Source organism: Lissotriton vulgaris, chromosome 1_1 (assembly GCF_964263255.1).
Source record: "Lissotriton vulgaris chromosome 1_1, aLisVul1.2, whole genome shotgun sequence".
NCBI lineage: Eukaryota > Metazoa > Chordata > Amphibia > Caudata > Salamandridae > Lissotriton > Lissotriton vulgaris.
The window spans coordinates 989,107,775-989,129,337 of NC_141685.1; the positions used below are offsets into that span (position 1 = coordinate 989,107,775).

Genomic DNA, 21,563 nt, shown 5'->3' on the forward strand with positions numbered 1-21,563 from the left:
AATTTTCTTGAAGGAATTGTGACCACATAGATATAATATGCTAACTCCAATAAGTACAATAAATACAACTAAATACAATAAAAGCAACCATAAAAGCCACTCTATAAATGAATGATCATTTCTGGAATATCAGTGAATGATCAAAAACATGCCCTCATAATGATTAAAACATGTAAAAATTCATCCATAATAAAATTCCTATTGTAAAAATCCTCAAAAAATTCTTATAAAAGGTATTTTCTTATGATAGAATTAATACAATAAAATTCCCCTAAAAGAGCGCTATAAAGGTGCAATATTGTAATCAATGTGTACAGTAGGCAGAAACTATAGGAAGTTATACATCTCATCACCATTGTTTAATCCATTTGGCATCTTTGAATCTAATGTGATTAAATGGCTAAATGGACTTGGATAGATTGCATTACCTTCATCTCTCTATAGTAGGGCGATATAACATAATTAAAATGATTCTTTAGCCAAAGTTTCTCTACCTCTTTAGAGCAATCCCACTTATATTTCAGGCAAAATGGTTCACATTATTAGAGCAAATGCTTAATAGATTTATATGGGCACAGGGGAAAACTAGAAGGGCTTTACGCTATATGGCATTGCCTAGGGATAGAGGAGGTTGGGCCGTCCCTGACATTAAAATGTATTATTGGGCGGCAGCCCTTCAGTATATGTCTGGCTTACTAGGGGGGGCGGCATCGGACCAGGAGATCAGCTCAGAGTCTATAGGTGTACACTCGTTATTGCTCGGTGGAGAGGCAGAGAACTGTTTTCTGAAGTATACAGATCCCAGCTATTTTAAAAGAGCTAAATTTAAGACCCTGATGGCCGCATATAAAATCTGGACTTCATTTAGGGAAAAAAGTTGATTGGGCAGGTTCAAAGCTTATACTCGATTGTACAAGAACTGCATTCTCCCAGGAGAAATATTTGCAGACTCTGTTTTCTTAGAATGGGGGCGACGCAGAGTAACGAAACTGGGGGATTTGATGGGCCGAATGGAATGTCAGTTCTGTTATTCAGGGGGTTTATGGTATTGGTACAAGGAATTTTTTTAAGTATTTACAAGGTAGGAGTTTTCTAGCAAATAAAAAGGGTGGGCCTGCAGGGTTTGGGAAAAATAAGAAATGGATGTTATCGAGAGCAGTGCAGATTGTACTATTCGAAGGTCTTATGCTGAGCTGATTGCGATTAGAAAGGACGATCTTGGAAAATACAAAAGAAAATGGGCTGAGAAACTGGGGATTGGACAAGACTGCTTTCATTTCTCGTTAGAGCTAAGGCGAACTATCCTATGCTCGGCGGCATTACAGGCCCAACACTACAAAACACTTTATTAATTGTATTACACGCCAGCAAGGATTGCACAGTGGGGAGGAACAACGGGCACTAGATGCCCCCGCTGTGATAGCTCAGATGCTGAGATGGTTCACGTTTTTGCTTCTTGTCCGCGCTTGCAGCCACTGCACAGGGCTATAGAATCTTTTCTAGAGAGATCATTAGGAATTTGGATTTTCCTTCACCATCCATAATACTAGTAGGGGTAAATGGCGCAGATTTGCAATGTCCTCCATGTCATTTTATATTTTTCGCTAAGGCCCCTTCCTGTTTTTTATAATGAAAAAAAAATGTTGCAGGCCCTGGGGGATGGGGTCCCCAGGGCCCACAAAATATTTAGAGAAGGGTTCCACCCCCCCCCCTTCTGATCAAAAACATGCCCTCATAATGATTAAAACATGTAAAAATTCATCCATAATAAAATTCCTATTGTAAAAATCCTCAAAAAATTCTTATAAAAGGTATTTTCTTATGATAGAATTAATACAATAAAATTCCCCTAAAAGAGCGCTATAAAGGTGCAATATTGTAATCAATGTGTACAGTAGGCAGAAACTATAGGAAGTTATACATCTCATCACCATTGTTTAATCCATTTGGCATCTTTGAATCTAATGTGATTATCATATGTGACTCTATATAGTTAGTTCAACTCACTACAATGGCTGAATTTTTCTGGTTTTCTATGAGTGAAATGTCCAATTAACTATGACGTCCCTGAAACCTGTGTTTTTTTCAGTGAATTGCTAAGGTTTTTTAAATGCTAATTTCTAACCATAACGCCCCTGAAACCTATGGTTTTTTCAGTATATTTCAAAGGCCTTTTAATTGCGAAATACTAACTATAACGTCCTTAAACACTATGTTTTTTTCAGTGATATATATTCACAACAAAATCCCAAAGCTTGACAATCCAAAGGAACGGCGCAACACCAGGATATAGACTACATGGGCAATGTTGTTTATTCACACATCAGAGGTCCAAATGACGCGTTTCGGCCTCCAGACATGCGGCCTTGTTCACATATATAATGTAATATTTTTATGTGCATCACCTGGAAGTGGCTATGTCTCATGGAGCCACAGCCTAGTCCTGCCCATGCGTTGCAACTCTGTCATCATACATCAATACCACACATGGGAGGTGGCAACAGAAGTGACACCCCATGGATTCAATCCTCAGTGGAAACCTTTGGATTTAGGATGGCTGGATCCTGTTCCAACCTTCGGGTGATGGTGCTTTTTTTGAAGGTGTGTTTGTGGTCAAGCAAGCCACACCATAAAGCTGCTGTACAAGTGAGAGAGAGACCCTGTTACCTTGTGATTTGTGTGCCCAGCGAGTGACTTTCGAGCACGAAGACCTGATTGTACTGTGCATAAGCGATTCCAGACTAGAAGTTTGAAATCGCTTTTACACCCACTGCAATCATTGTCCCTGATGTGGGAGCTGCATGAGAGCACAATGGGGACACATCTGTCTGGGCGAACATCAAGCTTCCCCATACAGTGAAAGGTGTGTAAATATTGTCTTTAAAATGTCTATATTGCTGGATAGCTGCCACCTATATGGAAGGGCAAAACTGTACAGAACATTTTAACAGCGCAATGTAATTGCACATAGCATTTCAAAAACTTCCTGTTCTCCTCGTTTAATTTTGTTGTAAATGTGTTTACATTTAAGTACCAAAGGGTTTTTACAGGACAAAACGTTTGAGTTATGAAATTATTTCATACATTCATTACACCTCTTAATCTTATTCCCTTCTGTTTATTGTGTTTAAGGGTATTCAGGAAGGCACCACTGAAGTAGAAAACAAAGGTAAACAACGCAATCTCCTCCTTGTTTTTGTCTGTAATGCACAAAACCACTATTTTCTATTTGACATTTGAATTCACTTAGTTGGTTGTATGTAAGATTTTGCTGACTCCAGCAAGTGAGGTCTAAATCTGTGCTTGCATGGCTATATGTCAGCTAAAGGCATGCTCATGCAGGGTTCTACTTACTTTGACTCTTGGCAAGCGGCCCTTGCTCCCTTCATGTACCAAAGGCCCTGGCTTCTTGACCCAGAAGTACCAGACATCAAGGGTCTGGGAGTACCAAAGACCCCACCTTTCATCCTAACGAAAGCACATGCCCTGATAATGGGATTGTCATAGGCCCTGCTGCCTCAGCCCGACACTGCCAGAGATCTGGATGCGCTAGATGTCGTCTCCGAAATTCTGTAGATGTTAGTAGACTGGCACATGGAGCCTACATAGGGCCCTAGGTATGGAATTTTGGATTTACGATTTCCAATCAGCGAATCCATTGAAATCACTATTTGGGAATTGTAAAAAAGTATGTATGTAACCGCCGATTAAAAAAATTGCGATTTCTATGGGTTCACATTTGCAAATCGCAAAATAGGAAATTACAAAATAAAAAATTAGGAAGCAGAGCTTTCTGGATGCTGAATGATGATATTAGATCAGGAAGATTACACATATAGGGTGTGGCCACAACCAAGAGGCATGTCCTGGAAGTAAGGAGTGCTCCTGCATCACAAGTGCCAGTTTATCACACCTTTCCTGGAGAACACCATGGTTACAGAAGGGGCGAACATGGACTCAGTGAGCAGGAAGAGGAAGATAACAGAGAGGGAGCTAGAGCTCCTGACAGAAGAATGTCTCTCCCATATGGATCAACTGTTTGGGAAGGCAGTTCCAGAGATCCAAAAAACAAGAATCTGGACTAACATCCTTCAGAAGGTTAAGTCTCTAGGTGTCACCCAGAAGACCATCCCAGAGATCCTCAAATGGTGGTATGACCTGTGGTCTTGGATGAAGGGGAAGGTGGCCAGCAGTATGGCTTAGGGATGTGGAACATGTGGAGGACCCTCAAAACACACCCCTCCGACTCCATGGAGACATGCATAGAGGGGACCCTGGAACCAGAGAGTGTGGTGGGTGTAGTGGACATCGACACCTCCAATCCAGCAGGCAGCAGCCAGGGTAAGTCATCTTCCCTTTTCTTACCTAGCAAACATTAATGTTAGCAAATCCATATATCATACATCACAGCAAGAATAACTCCATTGAGATGCTTGCCCCACCCTGGCAATGCTTCATGGGAGTTGCTTGCTGTACTGTGTGCGGATGACTACACCAAACGTTTCTGTATAGGGCATACATTTAGTTACACAAACTTACCTGCATTTCCATAGGTCACAGTCCAGACGTGTCAGGAACCATAGCAGCTGAAGGTTCTACTGGCACTGATGTGGTCATCAGGGACACGACACCACCATCCCCTCAGTCCATCATCCTTATTCCAACTGTCAGGAGAACAACAATCTCACCACTGCCAGAGTTTGTGGACAGTGATGAGGGACAATTGCCTTACAGGACCCCACAACATCAAAGGGCAGGATACACAGTCAATACAGAGGCCAAACATTCCCCTATGTATGGTGTATTGGAGAGGTCCATCGTCTCAATGAAGCGCCTGCAGAAAATACAAATACAGACACAGTTGACATCTGCTATGAATGTCTAGGTTGATGCAGAAATTGGAGAAAAAGGGAAGGACCAGTGGCTAACCGCAATAGAGAAGGAGCACCATGTTCAGGGACAGAGGCACAGGCCGTAACTGGCAAGGTTTGATTCATTCACCCAGTCCATCTACCGTTTGGCAGTAGCCACAATGCCAGCAAGGTGGACTGTGAATATTCAGACCGACATTGGGCACAGCTGTAAGGACGTTGCACATGGGCTAGTGCAAGTGACCACAGCCCTTGGGAATAGCCAGCCCACAACCTCAGCATCCCCAACATCCTGCCCCCACCTGAGAGCAGAGAGGGCTCTAGCCTCAGTTGCACATTCATTCAGGAGGCATGCTGTTCCAGAGGTTCATTCCGACACACTTCTGGGACTGACATCTCAACAGTCCCACAGCTCAGTGTTACTGACAAGGCGCCCAACCCCCAAGGCCTAAAGTTGTGAGCCACTGTGTACATCTGGTCCAGGCCCAACACAGGGGCTGCTGTGGATAGGATGGTAGCCCGACACCGCCTGGCCCTGGGCGACCCCACTTTCTCTCTCCCAAAACCCTACCCCTGAGAGCTTGGTGGTCCAAGCCTCTACGTACAAGGGCGCCTTCCCTACAGCTCCACCTGATAGGGAATACGAGAAGCTGGACCAACTTGGGAAGAAGATGTTTTCTTCCTCCAGCTTGGGACTGAGGTCGGTAAACACTGCATGTCTGTTGGGCCGTTATTCCCACTCTGTGTGGGATACAGTGGTGCAGGTGCTGCCTCAGTGCCCGAAGGAGGCCTGGGCCGTGCTCTCCCCTGCTGTCACCGAGGGGAGAGATGCAGCAAAGTTTACCATCCCTGTGGGCTGGATACCGCTGATGCACTGAGCAGAACGATTGCCACGTCAGAAGCCCTCCGGCGCTGCGCCTGGTTGCATTCAACTTGCTTTTCCGGGGATGTACAATCCGCACTTATGGACATGCCCTTTGATGGCCGTCGCCTTTTAGGCAACAAGGCAGACAACGCGCTGGAAAGCTTTATGGACTCTCAAGCTACAGCCAGGTAGCCAGGTACTTCGACCTCTCTACCAACCGCACTGCACAGTCTGCCTTTTGCTCCTTTCGTGGCTACGTAAGGGGTGCCCCACTACGTCCCGCCCAGAGCCACAGGCCGGCGCAGGCTGTTCAGCCCCAGCGCGGCCGGGGACGTGGGAACAACCGGCGTGGTTCTGGGGGCCAGCGAGCGGGCCAGTCCAACTCAGCCCCCTCTGCATCAGCCTCCAAACCCTCGTATTCTGTCCTTCCAGGGCCACCAAACGGGGGTGGTGATGGCGGATTCTGCCACCCACTGGCGCACCATTGAGTCGGACAGGTGGATTCTGCAGATAGTCCGAAGGGGCTACTCCCTCCCTTTCGAGACTACCCCTCCCTCCATGCCACCTCAGTACCATCGCATGTCGGAGGATCACCTGGCCCTTCTCCAACAGGATGTTTCAGCCCTCTTGGCCATCGAGCGCATTCCTGCCCCAGAAGTAGGTTGTGGTTGTTATTCCCACTACTTTCTGGTGCACAAGAAGGTCAAAGGCCTGTGTCCTACCTTGGATCTCAGGAACATCAACCACTTCTGCCGGAAGAAGTTCAAAATGTTGACGCTAGCTCAGGTCTTGATTGTCATCGACCCTGGAGACTAGTTGGTAGCGTTAGACTTGCAGGACGCTTATTTTCACATGCCCGTTCTGCCGGCCCTCCGGCGTTACCCATGGTTCATGGTAGGCCATGAGCACTTTCAGTTAACCATGCTCCCGTTTGGCCTTACCAGCGCCCCTCGGGTGTTCACGAACGTGTTGACGGTGGTCGCAGCTCATCTGCGCAGATCAGGGGTTCCAGTCTTCCCCTATCTTGACGACTGGCTGTTAAAGACGTGCTCGTCCCAGGCAGTCGTCTCCCACCTCCAGACTATGGCCGACCTCCTGCATTTGCTGGGGTTCTCCATCAACGTACCAAATTTGCACCTGTTTACCTCTGAGAAGCTCCTTTTCATCAGAGCGGTTCTGGACATGACGCAGTTTCAGGTTTATACTCCTGAACAGCAAGTCTGGGATATTCGGGCTATGATTCTGATCTTTCAGGCTCAATCCTGGGTTTCGGTCAGGATGACTCTGAGGCTGCTGGGCCTCATGGCCTCCTGCATCCCGCTGATCGATCATGCCAGGTGGCCTATGTGGGCTCTGCAGTTGGACCCGAAGTGCCAGTGGGCGCAGCATCAGGGGAATGTATCCGATTGCGTCTAGATCTCGGAGGGCACTGCACGACAATTGCAGTGGTGGCTCACAAACCAGTATTGGGTCAACGGCAGATCCCTCTCCCTTTCCCAACCAGATCACACAGTGGTGACAGACGCATCCCTTCTGGGATGGGGCGGCCACATGGGAGAGGCGAAGATCAGAGGCCTCTGGTCTCGGGTGGATTCTGAGCTCTACATCAACCTTCTGGAGCTTCGGGCGATCTGTCTTGCACTAAAGGCATTCCTTCCCTCTATCCGGGGAAGAGTAGTGCAGGTGTTCATGGACAACACCACTGCCATGTGGTACTGTAACAAACAAGGCGGGGTGGGGTCATAGACCCTATGTCAGGAAGCCCTGCGCCTCAGAACATGCCTGGAACACCAGGGCATATCCCTGGTGGTTCAACACCTGGCAGGTTCACTGAAAGCCAGGGCGGAGAACTCAGACGCAGGTGCATGATGGATCACAAATGGCGTCTTCACTCGGAGGTGGTGAAAGATCTCTTTCATCAGTGGGGAGAGCCTTGGTTAGATCTATTTGCCACCGAAGAGAACGCGCAATGTCAGCAATTCTGTGCATTGGAATTTCCAAGGCGGCACCCGCTAGGCGATGCTTTTCATCGCGAGTAGAGTTGCCAACTTCTATACGCCTTTCCGCCTATACCACTTCTGCACAGAGTGCTGAAGAAGATCAAGCACGACCAGGCCCAAGTCAATCTAGTGGCTCCGGTTTGGGCACGAATAGTCTGGTATCCCGAGCTGCTCAACATGGCCATCGATCCTCCGATCCGACTGCCTCTTCGGGAGGATCTTCTGTCGCAGCAGCAGGGGACGGTCCTCCACCCGAACCTGTCAGGCCTCCACCTCCTTGCATGGAGATTGAGCAGCGGCAGTTGACTTCATTTGACTTGCCTCCTGAAGTTTGTGATGTAATCTTGGCAGCCAGGTGTCCCTCCACTAAGACTGTATACACCTGCAGATGGAATACTTTTGTGGCCTGGTGTACATCAAAGGCTGTGGATCCCCTTTCTGCCCCTTTTTCTGAGGTTGTTCTTGTTCCTCCTGTCTTTGGCCCAGCAGGGCTCAGTGGGCACTATCAAGGGATATCTTTCGGCCATTTCTGCCTTTCTAAGGCTTCCTGATCCGCCTTCTCTCTTCAAGTCCCCGGTTGTAAATGATTTCTTAAAAGGCATCACTCATCTCTTTCCTCCTATTCCCTTTTTGATGCCTCAGTGAGACTTGAATTTGACCTTGATCTATTTGATGTGCGCTCCCTATGAACCGCTTCACAACTGTCTTCTACTACTCTTAACTCTTAAGACTGCATTCCTGGTACCCATTACATCTGCCAGAAGAGTGAGTGAGCTCCAGGCTCTTTCATCCAAGCCTCCTTTTCTGGCTGTACATCTGGACAAAGTTGTCCTAAGAAATCTTCCATCCTTTCTTCCCAAAGTGGTCACCTCCTTTCACATCGGGCAAACCATCATTTTGCCCACCTTCTTTTCGCCTCCGCATCCTTCTAAAGAGGAAGAGAGGTTCTACCATCTAGACCCAAAATGTGCGCTTTCCTTCTATCTGGATCGCACCAAACAGTTCTGGGTGGATGACCAGCTCTTTGTTGGCTACGTGGGTGCCAAGAAAGGTCGGGCCGTACACAAGTGGACCATCTCTAGATGGCTCGTTTTGGGTATTAAAGCCTGTTATTGTTTGGCTAGAAAGGAGCTTCCAGTGGGGCTACGCGCACATTCCACCAGGGCGACGGCAGCAACTACTGCTTTAGGACGAGGAGTCCCTCTGAATGACATCTGTCAGGCAGCTAAGTGGGCATTGCTGCACATGTTAACAAAACCCTTCTACCTGGAAGCCAAGTCTGGAGAGACTGCTTCTTCGGCCGTTCTGTTCTCCAGGACTTTCTGGTGTGATCTTTGTTCGCAGACCCACCTCTTTGGTTGGTATTGCTAGGGTATCTATTCTAAGGTAAGGAATTTATAACTAACTGTTTCTTTCAGGTGCACAAGTTACTTACCTTCGGTAACAATATATCTGTAAGAAACATAGGTTAGTTATAGATTCCTTACCACCTCATCCATCCTGCCCGTTCTGCGAACTGAGTTCTAGTGTTAAGGACATCCTTTCAGGGCCCTAGAGTTGTGCACTAATGGTCAGTGTCTTGCATGGCTCTGCGTTTCTGGCACGGAAAGTAGTGTACAGAAGTGACGTCAGCGCACGAGGGCGGCATCTAAATAACCTCTGCGACATCATCCCGGCGACCATCACGCTGACAAAGGACGTGGAGCCGGGGTCTCCAACCGGTCGATCGCGAGCTACCCGGGAGTAGCCCGTGTAGCCCTTCAGTAGTATTTGGTGGTATTTTGGGCTATTAGGCTTTCCGGCTCCATTTGCCCGCCCTCACCCAAACCAGCCGCTCGGATTGGAGCCAAGCTTGGGTGGGGGCGGGTGAAGAGGATGATGCTCCTCTCCTGGAGCTGCAGACTCCTCTCGTGAGAGTCTGACTCTTGTGACATCATTGTCGGGTGCCAGCACGCAGCAGTGGGAGATGTGACTTCCACCGCAGGTAAGCTCAATGGTGGAATTAGGGATCCCGTGGGAGGGATGGCTGACAAAGCTTCAGGGAGCGCCGGTTAGAAAGGAAAAACGAGTGGAACAGAGGGTAGAAAAGCACAAAAAACGAGTGGAACAGAGGGCAGAAAGGCACCAAAAACGAGTGGAACAGAGGGCAGAAGGGCACAAAAAACGAGTGGAACAGAGGGCAGAAAGGCACAAAAAACAAGGAGAAAATGAGTGGGACAGAGGGCCAAAAGCACAAAAGACAAGGGGGAAACGAGTGTAACAGAGGGCAGAAGGGCACAAAAAACTAAGCAAAAACGAGTGGAACAGAGGGCAGAAAGGCACCAAAAACGAGTGGAACAGAGGGCAGAAGGGCACAAAAAACGAGTGGAACAAAGGGCAGAAAGGCACCAAAAACGAGTGGAACAGAGGGCAGAAGGGCACAAAAAACAGGGAAAAACGAGTGGCACTGAGGGCAGACGGCCACAAAAAACGAAGGAAAAACGAGTGGAACGGAGGGCAGAAAGGCACAAAAAACAAGGTGAGAACGAGTGGAACAGAGGGCAGAAAACAACAAAAAACAAGGGGAAACGAGTGGAACAGAGGGCAGAAGGGCACAAAAACGAGTTGAACAGAGGGCAGAAGGGCACAAAAAACGAAGCAAAAACGAGTGGAACAGAGGGCAGAAAGGCACAAAAAACGAGTGGAACAGAGGGCAGAAGGGCACAAAAAACAGGGAAAAACGAGTGACACAGAGGGCAGACGGGCACAAAAAACGAATGGCACAGAGGCAAAATACAGAATACAGAAATATAGGGGCAGCAAAGAACAGAAGGCAGAATGGTCAGAGAGGCACGGGGCAGCGAGGGGAACAGAAGGGAAAACCGGGCAGAGACACGGGGCAGCGAGGGGTACAGAAGGAAAGACCGGGCAGAGAGAGCACGGGTACAGCGAGGGGAACAGAGGGAAGAAAAAGGAGTACAGACCATGTACAGGCAGCGGGGGAAGACAGACAACAGCAGTCCCAGTCACAACAATGATAATACAGGCAATACAATAAAACGTTGAAAGGCACATGTGTATAGGTTACCGTTACTTGGCAGGTAGGTAACAATAGATACAGCCAGGATCAGCAGTAGGATTTTCGTGCTGCTGTCTGATTGCTCACTTTCCTACAAGCCCTTGGGTACCACTGCTTCTTACAACTCTGCGTTTATTTGTGTCCAGTAGTCAAGGCCAAGCTCATGATGAGGCGGGGGGGGGAGTAGAGGGGTATGGGATTGAGGGGTCATGACTGTTAAGTCATGGTTCAGGGCCACTGGTATTATGTGGCACTGGGGGACCAAATTATGCAGCAAGTTTGACAAAATCATGCAGCAAAAAGACAAATTAAATGGTGTATTGCAGCTAATTTTGTGATAGTACTACTTTATTGTTTTGTAATTTGTACTCGTTAGAAGTGTCTCTGAAATTTTGGACCTATTAATTGAAATGTCTTGAAGCGTCACAAATCCAAAGTCATTCCTTTTGGTGTTCCAGGGAACTATTAAGTCATACCTGTCTTGGGTATTTTGTTCAAACCACAGTATGAGCTCTGATGAAATTAGGCTTAAAGTCAATTAAACTAGGCGTGGGGAGTCTCTCGGAAAAATGCGCGAGTTGCTTCGGGTTCAGTAGCTCACGACGATTTTCACTGGCCAGAAGTAGCTCTGACTACAGAAAAGGTTGGAGACCCCTGACGTGGAGTCAACCGACGCCACCTACCGGCGCGCAGGGGTACTGCTGATGTTAAAAACTTTCCGGATCCAGTCTGATGCCTGGGGGATATTTTTAGGCAAGGAATTTATAACTAACGTATGTTTCTTACAGATATATCGTCACCGAAGGCAAGTAACTTGTGCGTCAGGTACAGTGTGAGTATTCAGGGACGAAAGGCATATGCATGGGCGGTTCCTCCCTTAGGGCCGAGAAGCGTTGCCTCACCTACTGCGAACTCAGCAGCTGTAGCAAACATGATTCTAATAAAATGGTCAATGCCCATTTGAAGTGTACTGTGTTTCGCGCAACTTGGGGACGAGGCCATTCCTTCTGATGAATGGCAGCATAAATTACTTGCTTTCGGTCTAAAGTACAATTGTCGGATTGGCCGGCTGCTCGACATGCGCACTTCAGACACCACCTATATCAGCTGTGTAACAACCAAACAAACTGCAGGCACAGGCTCCTAGTCTGAAAAGGAGCGCTGTGTTAGCCTGCTCAGACCTGTCATGGTACTGGTCTCAAGCTGAGAGCAGAGCCACGATTGGTTTGTATGTTGGCTCTTCACTTCCCAGGCAGGCTTGTCGTTTCTATGAATGGTGAAGTTCCTGAAGACACCAAAACCATCCCTCATCTTGAGTGTCTTCCCTGATGTTGGTTTGTACTTTTGTTTTAAATTATTTTATTTTGTTAAGTACATTTTTCCTAGTTCTGGCGGTTTGTAAGAGTTCCATTGATTGCAGCAAACAGCCCAGCTTAGATTATGTAACTTGTTCGGATCGCAGACTGTAGAATGCACGTTTGCCCCATGTGCACATTGTACATGGTGATAGGCATTGATTTTGGATTTTAAATGTTAGCGAAAACATTTAGAACACGGCTCACTACAATTCGCGAGATTGCGATGATATCTTTTTTCTTCTTAGAGGGAATTTTGGAATGTTCATTTTAAGTGATGTCATTTTTTCAGTATTTTACCAATTATTTTCTCATTTGTGTTTATTGGGTCCACCCTTCATTTTTATTTATTTACCATTCTTAGGTTTCGTGTTGGGCATGGAAACTTTTAGGTTTAATGGTCTTTCTTAGAGAACTTAAGACACCCCTTCCCAGATAATCAGTTTGAATGCCCAAACACGAGATTCTTCTTGTTTCCAAGGTAGTAGGTGAGTTTGACCTGCAGGTTCATGTTTACGTTAACAAAGCAAGTATGATTGTTTTGGAGCAGTGAGCACAACTTATTAAGGCTGAATGCAGTGCGTAACAGTGACTAGATCATGCCTCGTCCACGACATCTATCCCATAGCTTCTAGCACAGTTCAATGTTGTTTTTATTGTTAATGGACTCACACATTATATGTGCGGGTTATCAACGCTAAACCACTGCACATGCTTTACACCGCAATAGTTATCAACTCAAAAACGTGCATTGTAGTCTCACTGAATACCCACGGGCACAGGTGTTTGTAATCGGATTTTAATTGTTGATATACAAAATCCTACACCGAGTACCATTTGGTTTTTGGTTTAACTTGCTCATTCCTATTAGTTTGCTTTTCACTTGACGCTTCCGCTTGTACACAGGGAAATGCATGTTGAACATTGGAGAAATAAGGTATATTTATGAGCCTTCGATAACCAGGGTGTTTTCAGCCTTACTCTGTTCACGGCAATCCAAACACTTTTGTTTTATTTTCCATACGCTTTTAGTACTTTCACAGAGGGAGTTGTCAACAAGATAAGTTGTCGCAGATTTTGATCGATGTACGATTTCAGTTATACTGATGATTTTACCAGTAAAGAGGTGGTTGGGTCATGCTAAAGATTGTTTCCATAGATCTTGTTCTCTGTGCTTTTGTATTTTAGGGAATACACATGACTTCTATTTTTTTTTTATAAATATTTTTATTTTGTTTTGAAAATAAAACAAAACGTCAAACAAAGCATGAATACATGATACACAATTAATGGCAGTCCACACGTTTTTGTAGGGTAATTATAAGAGCAATATATCTTTTGCAGGTTAGTCTGTATATGGGCTCGTACGACCTGGGCGCACAAGGATAAAGGGTCACATTTAATATTGTTCGTGATTACCAACAGTAGGGTCAAACATTAGATCTTTCAAGACTCCTTCCCTGATCTTTCTGGGTCGCTTGCAACAGCTGGCTACTTCCCTTTCCACCATAGGTATAGTGTAGGTGTGTATGTTCTCTAAATTGCATCCTTTCCAGCCTATACGTTGGGTGATCCCAAGGTGCGTGTATTCATTCATTGATTACAATGAGATGGGATGCTCTATAGTGCGCCCTAATATTTGGGAGGACCAAGCCCCCGTTATATGGGTTTCTTTGTAGTGTTTAAAGGGCAATGCGTGGGTGGGACCCGTCCCAGAGGAGCAAGCACAATTCACTGTCTATACTTTTGAAAATCATTTCTGGTATCTTACTGTAAGTGTTTTGCAACACATAAAGCAACTGGGAAAGTGTCATCCTTTTGTTCAAGGCGGCCCTCTCATAATCGTCAGTGGAAGCCTCCTCCATCTCCTAAAGTCTTCCTGGAAGTTTAAAATGACCTGCCTAATGTTGCCCGCTAAGCTAGTTGCCACTTTCGTGGTAATGTAGAGGCCAAGGTAGGTAAACCCCTCTGTCGACCAATGCAAACAGCTATGGTAGGTCTGGAGCATCACCCCCCCTCCCCCCCCCCCCCCACACCCCCACCCCCACCGGGTGCAGGGTAGATTTACTTCAGTTGATGCTATACCCCACATATCTGAAAGAGACACGTTAGTGATAGATTCCTTACCTTAGAATATCCCCAGGCGTCAGACTGGATCCAGAAATTTTTGCGTAGCAATACCCCTGCGCATCGGTAGGCGCCGTCTGCGGCTCCGCGTCCGTCGTCGGCGTCATTAGTGCCAGAATGACGTAGTCGGAGTACTTAGACGCCGCCCATGCGCGCTGACGTCAGTTCTTCTTTTTTCCGCGCCAGCTAGCGCAGATCCGGAGAAGCTCTACCCCCTAGTCATTTTTTGACTAAAACTTTTGATCTTTTTGATAATTTCTTTCTTCGAGTCTTCGACTCTATCGGTGCCGGTAGGGATGCCCGGGTTCAAACCCTGCTCGAAGTGCGACCGACTGATGTCGGTTACGGACCCCCATCGCCGGTGCCTGATGTGCTTAGGCCTCGATCACGACGACCGCACTTGCTCCGACAGCCGGGCCCTGACGTCGAAGGCTAGGCGGGAGCGGTCCCGCAAGCGGCTCGAGCTTCGGCAGTCGGCACCGCACCACTCCAGGTCCCGGTCCCACGGGAGGTCGAGGGATAGGTCGCGGGGTCCGAGTCCTCGCAGCTCCGAGAGTGGAAACCGGTCGTCAGGCTCCAAGTCCTCAGGTAAGAGGCATGAGAGGTCGGAGAGGCGTCATCGTTCCTCCGACCCACCCCGACGCTCGCACGATGCGGCCTGGGGCTCGGGCGACACCGCCCACACAGCTCCACGGGAGTCGCAAGTGTCGCCGCCTGCCCCACACCTTCGGGTCCCTGGGCACGGCGCGACGCCGGAGGAGATCGAGCTGTACCTCATGGCCATGAGGTCCCTCCCTCCTCAGTCGGGTTCCGTGGCGCCTCCGGGCCCAACGGTCCCGACTGGAGGCCCTAGCGGGTCGGGTGCTTCGGCCCGACGCCGTCGGGTGCTTCGGCCCCTACGCCGCCGGCGACTTCAGTCTCGGCGCCGCAGGACCTCACCGGATCCGCTTCCGGATCCGGGTCGTCGAAGGTCGACCTCACCGGCGCCGGCCCCACGGGTGTCGCCCCTGGCGCCCACTGTGGACGCCGTTCCCAATGTTCCCTACGGTCCGACTCTGGCGCCGAAACGGCGCCGATGGGCGCCGATTCAGTCGGCTTTTGGAGATTTTTATCTCCATGAGGAGGCCCTGTCTACTAATCCAGTTTTGCAGGACACAGGTGACGAGGGAGATTGGGAGGGGTCTGAGGACCCTCTGGCACTGGAGTGCCAGTCTCAACAGGACTGGACATATGAGCTTGGGGAGGCCAGTGGTATTGACACTTCGCCAGACACTGGATTTGTCTCCCCTCCGACCGTGGCTTCGGAGGAGGGGTCTACATATAGTGTAGTGTTGACGATGGCGGCCAAGGCCCTAAACCTTGAGCTCCCCGTCGCGGCCGTGAGGACTAACCTCCTCACCGAGGTCCTCAACCGCATGAGGCCTTGTGTGACGTTCTTGTGGGCACTTGGTCTAAGCCCGCCACAGGTCCGCCTGTGGATAGAAACGTGGCCAGACGCTACCGCCCGGCCCCGGGCGACCCTTGCTTTTTGTCCACCCATCCCACCCCCGAGAGCCTGGTCATCCAGGCCTCTAATTCCCAGACCGTGTTCCCGTCGGCCCCGCTCGACAGGGAATCCAAGAGATATGAACAGTTTGGGAAGAAGGTGTTCTCGTCCCTAAGCTTAGGGCTGCGGTCAGTCAATACCGCCTGTCTCTTGGGCCGCTACACCCACACTCTGTGGGACGGACGTGCTGCCACAATGTCCGGAGGAGGTCCGGGCTAAACTCGCCCAAACCCTTGTGGAGGGCCGAGATGCAGCGCGTTATTCCATCCGGTGTGGGCTGGATACCTGGATACCACGGACTCACTGGGCAGGGCAATGGCAACGACGGTGGCGGTTCAACGCCACGCCTGGTTGAGGCCCGCCAACTCCTCGGCCGATGTCCAGACTACACTTCTGGAAATGCCGTTTGATGGCCGTCGCCTCATCGGCGACAAGGCAGACCATGCACTGGAACGTTTTAAGGACTCCAGGGCTACGGCCAAGTCCTTGGGCCTCTCGGCCCCACACCAGCAATTGGGTGCCTTTCGCTCCTTTCGTGGCCATGGAAGGGGAGCCCCCACACGTGCTGTCAGCCATGTGCCGCAGAATGTTCAACAGCATGGTGGCGGCCGTGGAAACCGCCGTGGCGGCGGTCGGGGACAGCGGCGAGGCCAGTCCAAACCTCCCTCCGCAGCAGTCGCCTCAAAACCTTCCTAGTCCGAGTTTTCAGGCCCATGTGACACCTGTGGGAGGCAGGGGTCGCCATCACCTCTCCCACTGGCGCACTATCACATCGGACAGGTGGGTGCTGCAGATCGTCCGAAGGGGCTACTCCCTCCCCTTCGAGGCGACCCCTCCATCCATGCCACCGCAGTGCCACCGCGTGTCGGGGGATCACTTGCAACTTCTGCAAGAGGAAGTCACGGCCCTCTTGGCTAAGGGGGCCATCGAGTGCGTTCCTGGGCCAGAAGTAGGGTGTGGATGTTACTCCCACTACTTTCTGGTACCCAAGAAGGGCAAAGGGGGCCTACGCACTATCTTGGACCTGCGGAACGTCAACGGCTTCATCCGGAAGGAGAAGTTCAAGATGCTGATTTTGGCTCAGGTCTTAACTGCCCTGGACCCAGAAGACTGGCTGGTAGCGTTGGACTTGCAGGACGCTTATTTCCATATCCCCATCCTGCCGGCCCACCGGCGTTACCTGCGGTTCACGGTAGGCCAAGAGCACTTTCAGTTTACCGTGCTCCCCTTCGGTCTTACCAGCGCCCCACTGGTGTTCACGAAGGTGATGGCGGTGGTCGCAGCTCATCTGCACAGGTTAGGGGTATCAGTCTTCCCCTACCTAGACGACTGGTTATTGATGGCGGGCTCGTCCCAGGCAGTCGTCAGCCACCTCCAGACTACGGCCGACCTCCTGCATTTGCTGGGGTTCTCCATCAATGTGCCGAAGTCGCACCTGTGTCCCTCTCAGAAGCTCCTCTTCATCGGAGCGGTTCTCGACTCAGCGCAGTTTCGGGTTTACCCTCCCGAACAGCGGGTTCGGGATATACAGGCTCTGATTCCCATCTTTCAGCCTTTATCCCGAGTCCCAGTCAGGTTGACACTGCGGCTTCTGAGGCTGATGGCCTCCTGCATCCTTCTGGTGCATCACGACCGGTGGCGGATGCGGGCTCTGCAGTGGGACCTGAAGTTTCAGTGGGCCCAGCATCAGGGCAACCTGTCCGATCATGTCTTCATCTCGAAGGGCACTGCGAGACAGCTGCAGTGGTGGCTCACGGACCGCGATTGGGTCAGTGGCAGAGCCCTCTTCCTACCCCACCCGGAGCACGTGGTTGTGACGGACGCGTCCCTCCAGGGCTGGGGTGGCCACATGGGAGAGGCAGAGATCAGAGGCCTCTGGTCTTCGGCGGAGTCCCAGCTCCTTATCAACCTTTTGGCGCTGCGGGCGATTAGTCTTGCACTGAAGGCATTCCTCCCCTCTGTCCGGGGGAGTGTAGTGCAGGTGTTCACGGACAACACCACCGCCATGTGGTACTGCAACAAACAGGGCGGGTGGAGTTGTGGACCCTATGCCAGGAGGCTCTGCGCCTCAGGGCGTGCCCTAGTGGTTCTCTGAATGCCAGGGCAGACGAACTCAGCCGTCGGTGCATGATGGATCACGAACGGCGTCTGAACTCGGACGTGGCGCAAGGTCTCTTTCAGCAATGGGGAGAGCCTTGGTTAGATCTATTCGCCACAGAAGAGAACGCGCAATGTCATCAGTTCTGCGCGTTGGAATTTCCAAGGCGGCACATGCTCAGAGATGCTTTTCGTCGCGAGTGGAATTGCGGTCTATTGTACGCCTTTCCGCCTATACCACTTCTGCCCAGAGTGCTGAAGAAGATCAGGCGCGACCGGGCCCAGGTTATCCTTGTGGCTCTGGACTGGGCACGAAGATACTTGTATCCCGAGCTACTCAGCATGTCAGTCGATCCCCCGATTCGTCTGCCTCTTCGGGAGGACCTTCTGTCGCAGCAGCAGGGGACGGTCCTGCACCCAAACCAGTCCAGTCTCCACCTACAAGCTTGGAGATTGAGCGGCGGCAGTTGAGGCCATTTGACTTGCCTCCCGAAGTCTGTGATATCATTCTGGCAGCCAGGCGACCCTCCACAAAGTCGGTATACGCCTGCAGGTGAAACAGATTTGTGGCATGGTGCACAGCAAAGGCTGTGGGTCCTCTCTCTGCACCCCTTTCTGAAGTTCTACTCTTCCTTCATTCCCTAGCCCAGCTGGGCCCTGCTCTGGGCACTCTCAAGGGGTACCTTTCTGCTCTTTCCGCCTTCTTACGGCTACCTGATCAGCCTTCCTTATTCAAGTCCCCCATTGTAAATAGGTTTCTGAAGGGCATCACACGCATGTTCCCTCCTGTTCCCTTCGTGATGCCCCAGTGGGACTTGAATCTTGTACTCACTTATCTAATGTGTGCTCCCTTTGAGCCGCTCCATAACTGTCCTCTCCGTCTTCTTACACTGAAGACTTCTTTCCTGGTTGCCATCACCTCTGCCAGGAGAGTGAGTGAGCTCCAGGCTCTTTCTTCTACTCCACCTTTCCTCTCTGTTCATCCGGACAAGGTTGTGTTGCGGACAAGACCTTCCTTTCTGCCCAAGGTTGTCACAGCCTTCCACATCGGGCAGTCTATTACCTTGCCCAACTTCTTTCCGCCTCAGCATCCCTCGAAAGAGGAAGAGAGGCTCCACCGTCTGGACCCAAAACCTCCGCTCTCTTATTACCTGGATCGCACACGCCAGTTCCGGGTGGATGACCAACTCTTTGTTGGTTACGTGGGCGCGAAGAAGGGAAAGGCGGTACACAAGAGGACCATTTCGCGGTGGATCATCATTTGTATTCAGGTATGTTACTCCATGGCCAAAAAGGAGCCCCCTGCTGGATTGCGGGCTCATTCCACTCGAGCCACGGCAACAACAACTGCCCTGGGCCGAGGGGTCCCCTTACAGGACATTTGCCAGGCAGCTACGTGGGCCTCGCTGCACACGTTTGCAAGACACTACTGCCTGGACAGTCAAGTCCAGAGGGATGGCTTCTTTGGCCGTTCCGTCCTCCAGGACTTTCTGGTGTGATAATTGGTTCGCAGACCCACCACCGGGGTTGGTATTGCTGGGGTATCTATTCTAAGGTAAGGAATCTATCACTAACGTGTCTCTTTCAGATGCACAAGTTACTACTTGTGTAACGATATACCTTTAAGAGACATTAGTTAGTGATAGATTCCTTACTGACTCACCCATCCTCCCCGTTCTGCGAACCGATATCTAGGGTTAAGGTCATCCCCTTTCAGAGCCCTAGTTTCATGGCACCAGTGTTGGTTCTATCATGGCTCTGCGTATCTGGCGCGGAAAAACTGTGTATCAGAACTGACGTCAGCGCGCATGGGCGGCGTCTAAGTACTCTGACGACGTCATTCCGGCGCTAACGACGCCGACGACGAACGCGGAGCCGCAGATGACGCCTACCGACGCGCAGGGGTATTGCTACGCAAAAATTTCCGGATCCAGTCTGACGCCTGGGGATATTCTAAGGTAAGGAATCTATCACTAACTAATGTCTCTTACAGATATATCGTAACACAAGTAGTAACTTGTGCGACGCCCATAGTCATCAAAAATTTGAAGGATTTGAGAGAGTGTCTCAGTCGGGTTCATCACATATAAGAGAATATCATCCTTATATAAATATATGCGTTCCTCGTCCAGCAGTCGGGATTAGTCTACAAAACCACCCACCCCAGGGAAGGCTCGGATGACACATGCCAAGGGTCCCAATATGAGGGCAAAATGTAAGGGGGAAAGGGGGCATCCCTGCCTCGTCCCTCTTTGAGTCGGCCAGGTTCTAAGGAAGCTCCATTGACACAAACCCTAGCTGCGGGAATCAGGGGTTCAGTGTATAGCAGCGCCACCCAGTAGCTGAACCCCGGGCCAAAACCAAATTTCTTCAGAGTGCGTCTCATAAAAGGTCAGTGGATGGTATTGAACGCCTTTCCAGCGTCAAAGGAAAGGAGCAGGTGGCATCATCCTGGTCTCGAACAGCATCCATCCAATTAGCCATGCGTCGCAGATTATAGAGCGAGGCTCGCTTCGGCATAAAGCCGGACTGGTCTCCGTATATCAGTGGGGTAATAACAGTTAAGAGACGTGTCACGAGGATAGTAGCCAGGATCTTTGTTTCTATATTTAATAACAAGATGGGGCGATAGGCCCCACAATGGTCCGGGGGTTTGCCCGTTTTGGGTATCACTACCAGCGTTGCCATTCTAAGGTCTGCAGAGAGCGTCCCATTGTCTTTGGAAGCCTGAAACATCTTAAGTAAATGTGGGGCCAGTAGGTTACTGTGTACTTTAAGGAAATTCCCCGGAAGCCCATTAGGGCCTGGGGTTTTCCACGACTTCAGTCGACCAATGTCCTCTCTTACCTCTTCCAGGGTGATGTCTTCCTTAAGCCTGACCCTCTCTTCCTGGGCGAGGCAAGGGAGTTCAATCTCGTAAAGGTACGGGGTTATTTGTGCCTCACTCGTTTGTGCTCGGGCTGCATAGAGTGCTGAGTAATACCGGGCAAAAGCCCCGCTATATCTTGGGGTGTGGTGTAAGTATGGCCTTGTTCCCTAATGGACATAACCAACCTCGACTCCAGTTCCTTCCTGCCCAACCAAGCCAGCAGCTTACCAGCTCTATCTTTTGTCTCATATAATCTATGCTGAACTGCGAGCTGATGAAGCAGCGCCTCTTGGGTGACCAGTGCCTGATATTCCCTTTTAGTAATATCAACTTGACGGAGGGTATGTTCACTCAACGTGGAGGCATCACGACTTTCGAGGTCCACTAGCCTGCGTTCCATAGCCAAAATCTCTTGGGTTTCCTGGCTTTTTTTATGGGCAATAAAGCTTCCCATAAAATAAGTGCTGACTGTACTGAGCCGTTGTTCTCCCTGAAGTAGAGCTCGGCTTCCACCCTGAGTTGTTTGGCCACTGTTTCATCTTTAATGGGCAGGCATTCAGTCTTCAAGTAGTACCTTGACCTCCCCTTAAGAAGAGCGGTGAGATGTCCGAGATACCTCTAGCCAAATATTCCATCTCCTCTACCTGCTTAATCTCGCCAGCTGGGGCAAAGAGGTAATCCAGCCTCGAAAAAACCCTGTGAGCCCCAGAAAAGTATGTGTATGCACGTGTAGATGGGTGGTGGCGCCTCCAGAGGTCAGTTAACCCAAGGGCTG

At 49.9% G+C, this 21,563-nt stretch overlaps 1 protein-coding gene across 2 annotated transcripts in view; it reads left to right on the forward strand.

Moving 5' to 3' along the window:
• Positions 1 to 21,563, forward strand: part of AKAP8 (A-kinase anchoring protein 8) — an 895,754-nt gene that overhangs the window by 316,703 nt on the left and 557,488 nt on the right. For both annotated transcript variants that reach the window (XM_086960773.1, XM_086960782.1), the window contains exon 8: positions 3,133 to 3,169. In XM_086960773.1, the coding sequence (XP_086816899.1) occupies positions 3,133 to 3,169 (37 nt within the window). The remainder of the gene's footprint in view (positions 1 to 3,132; positions 3,170 to 21,563) is intronic.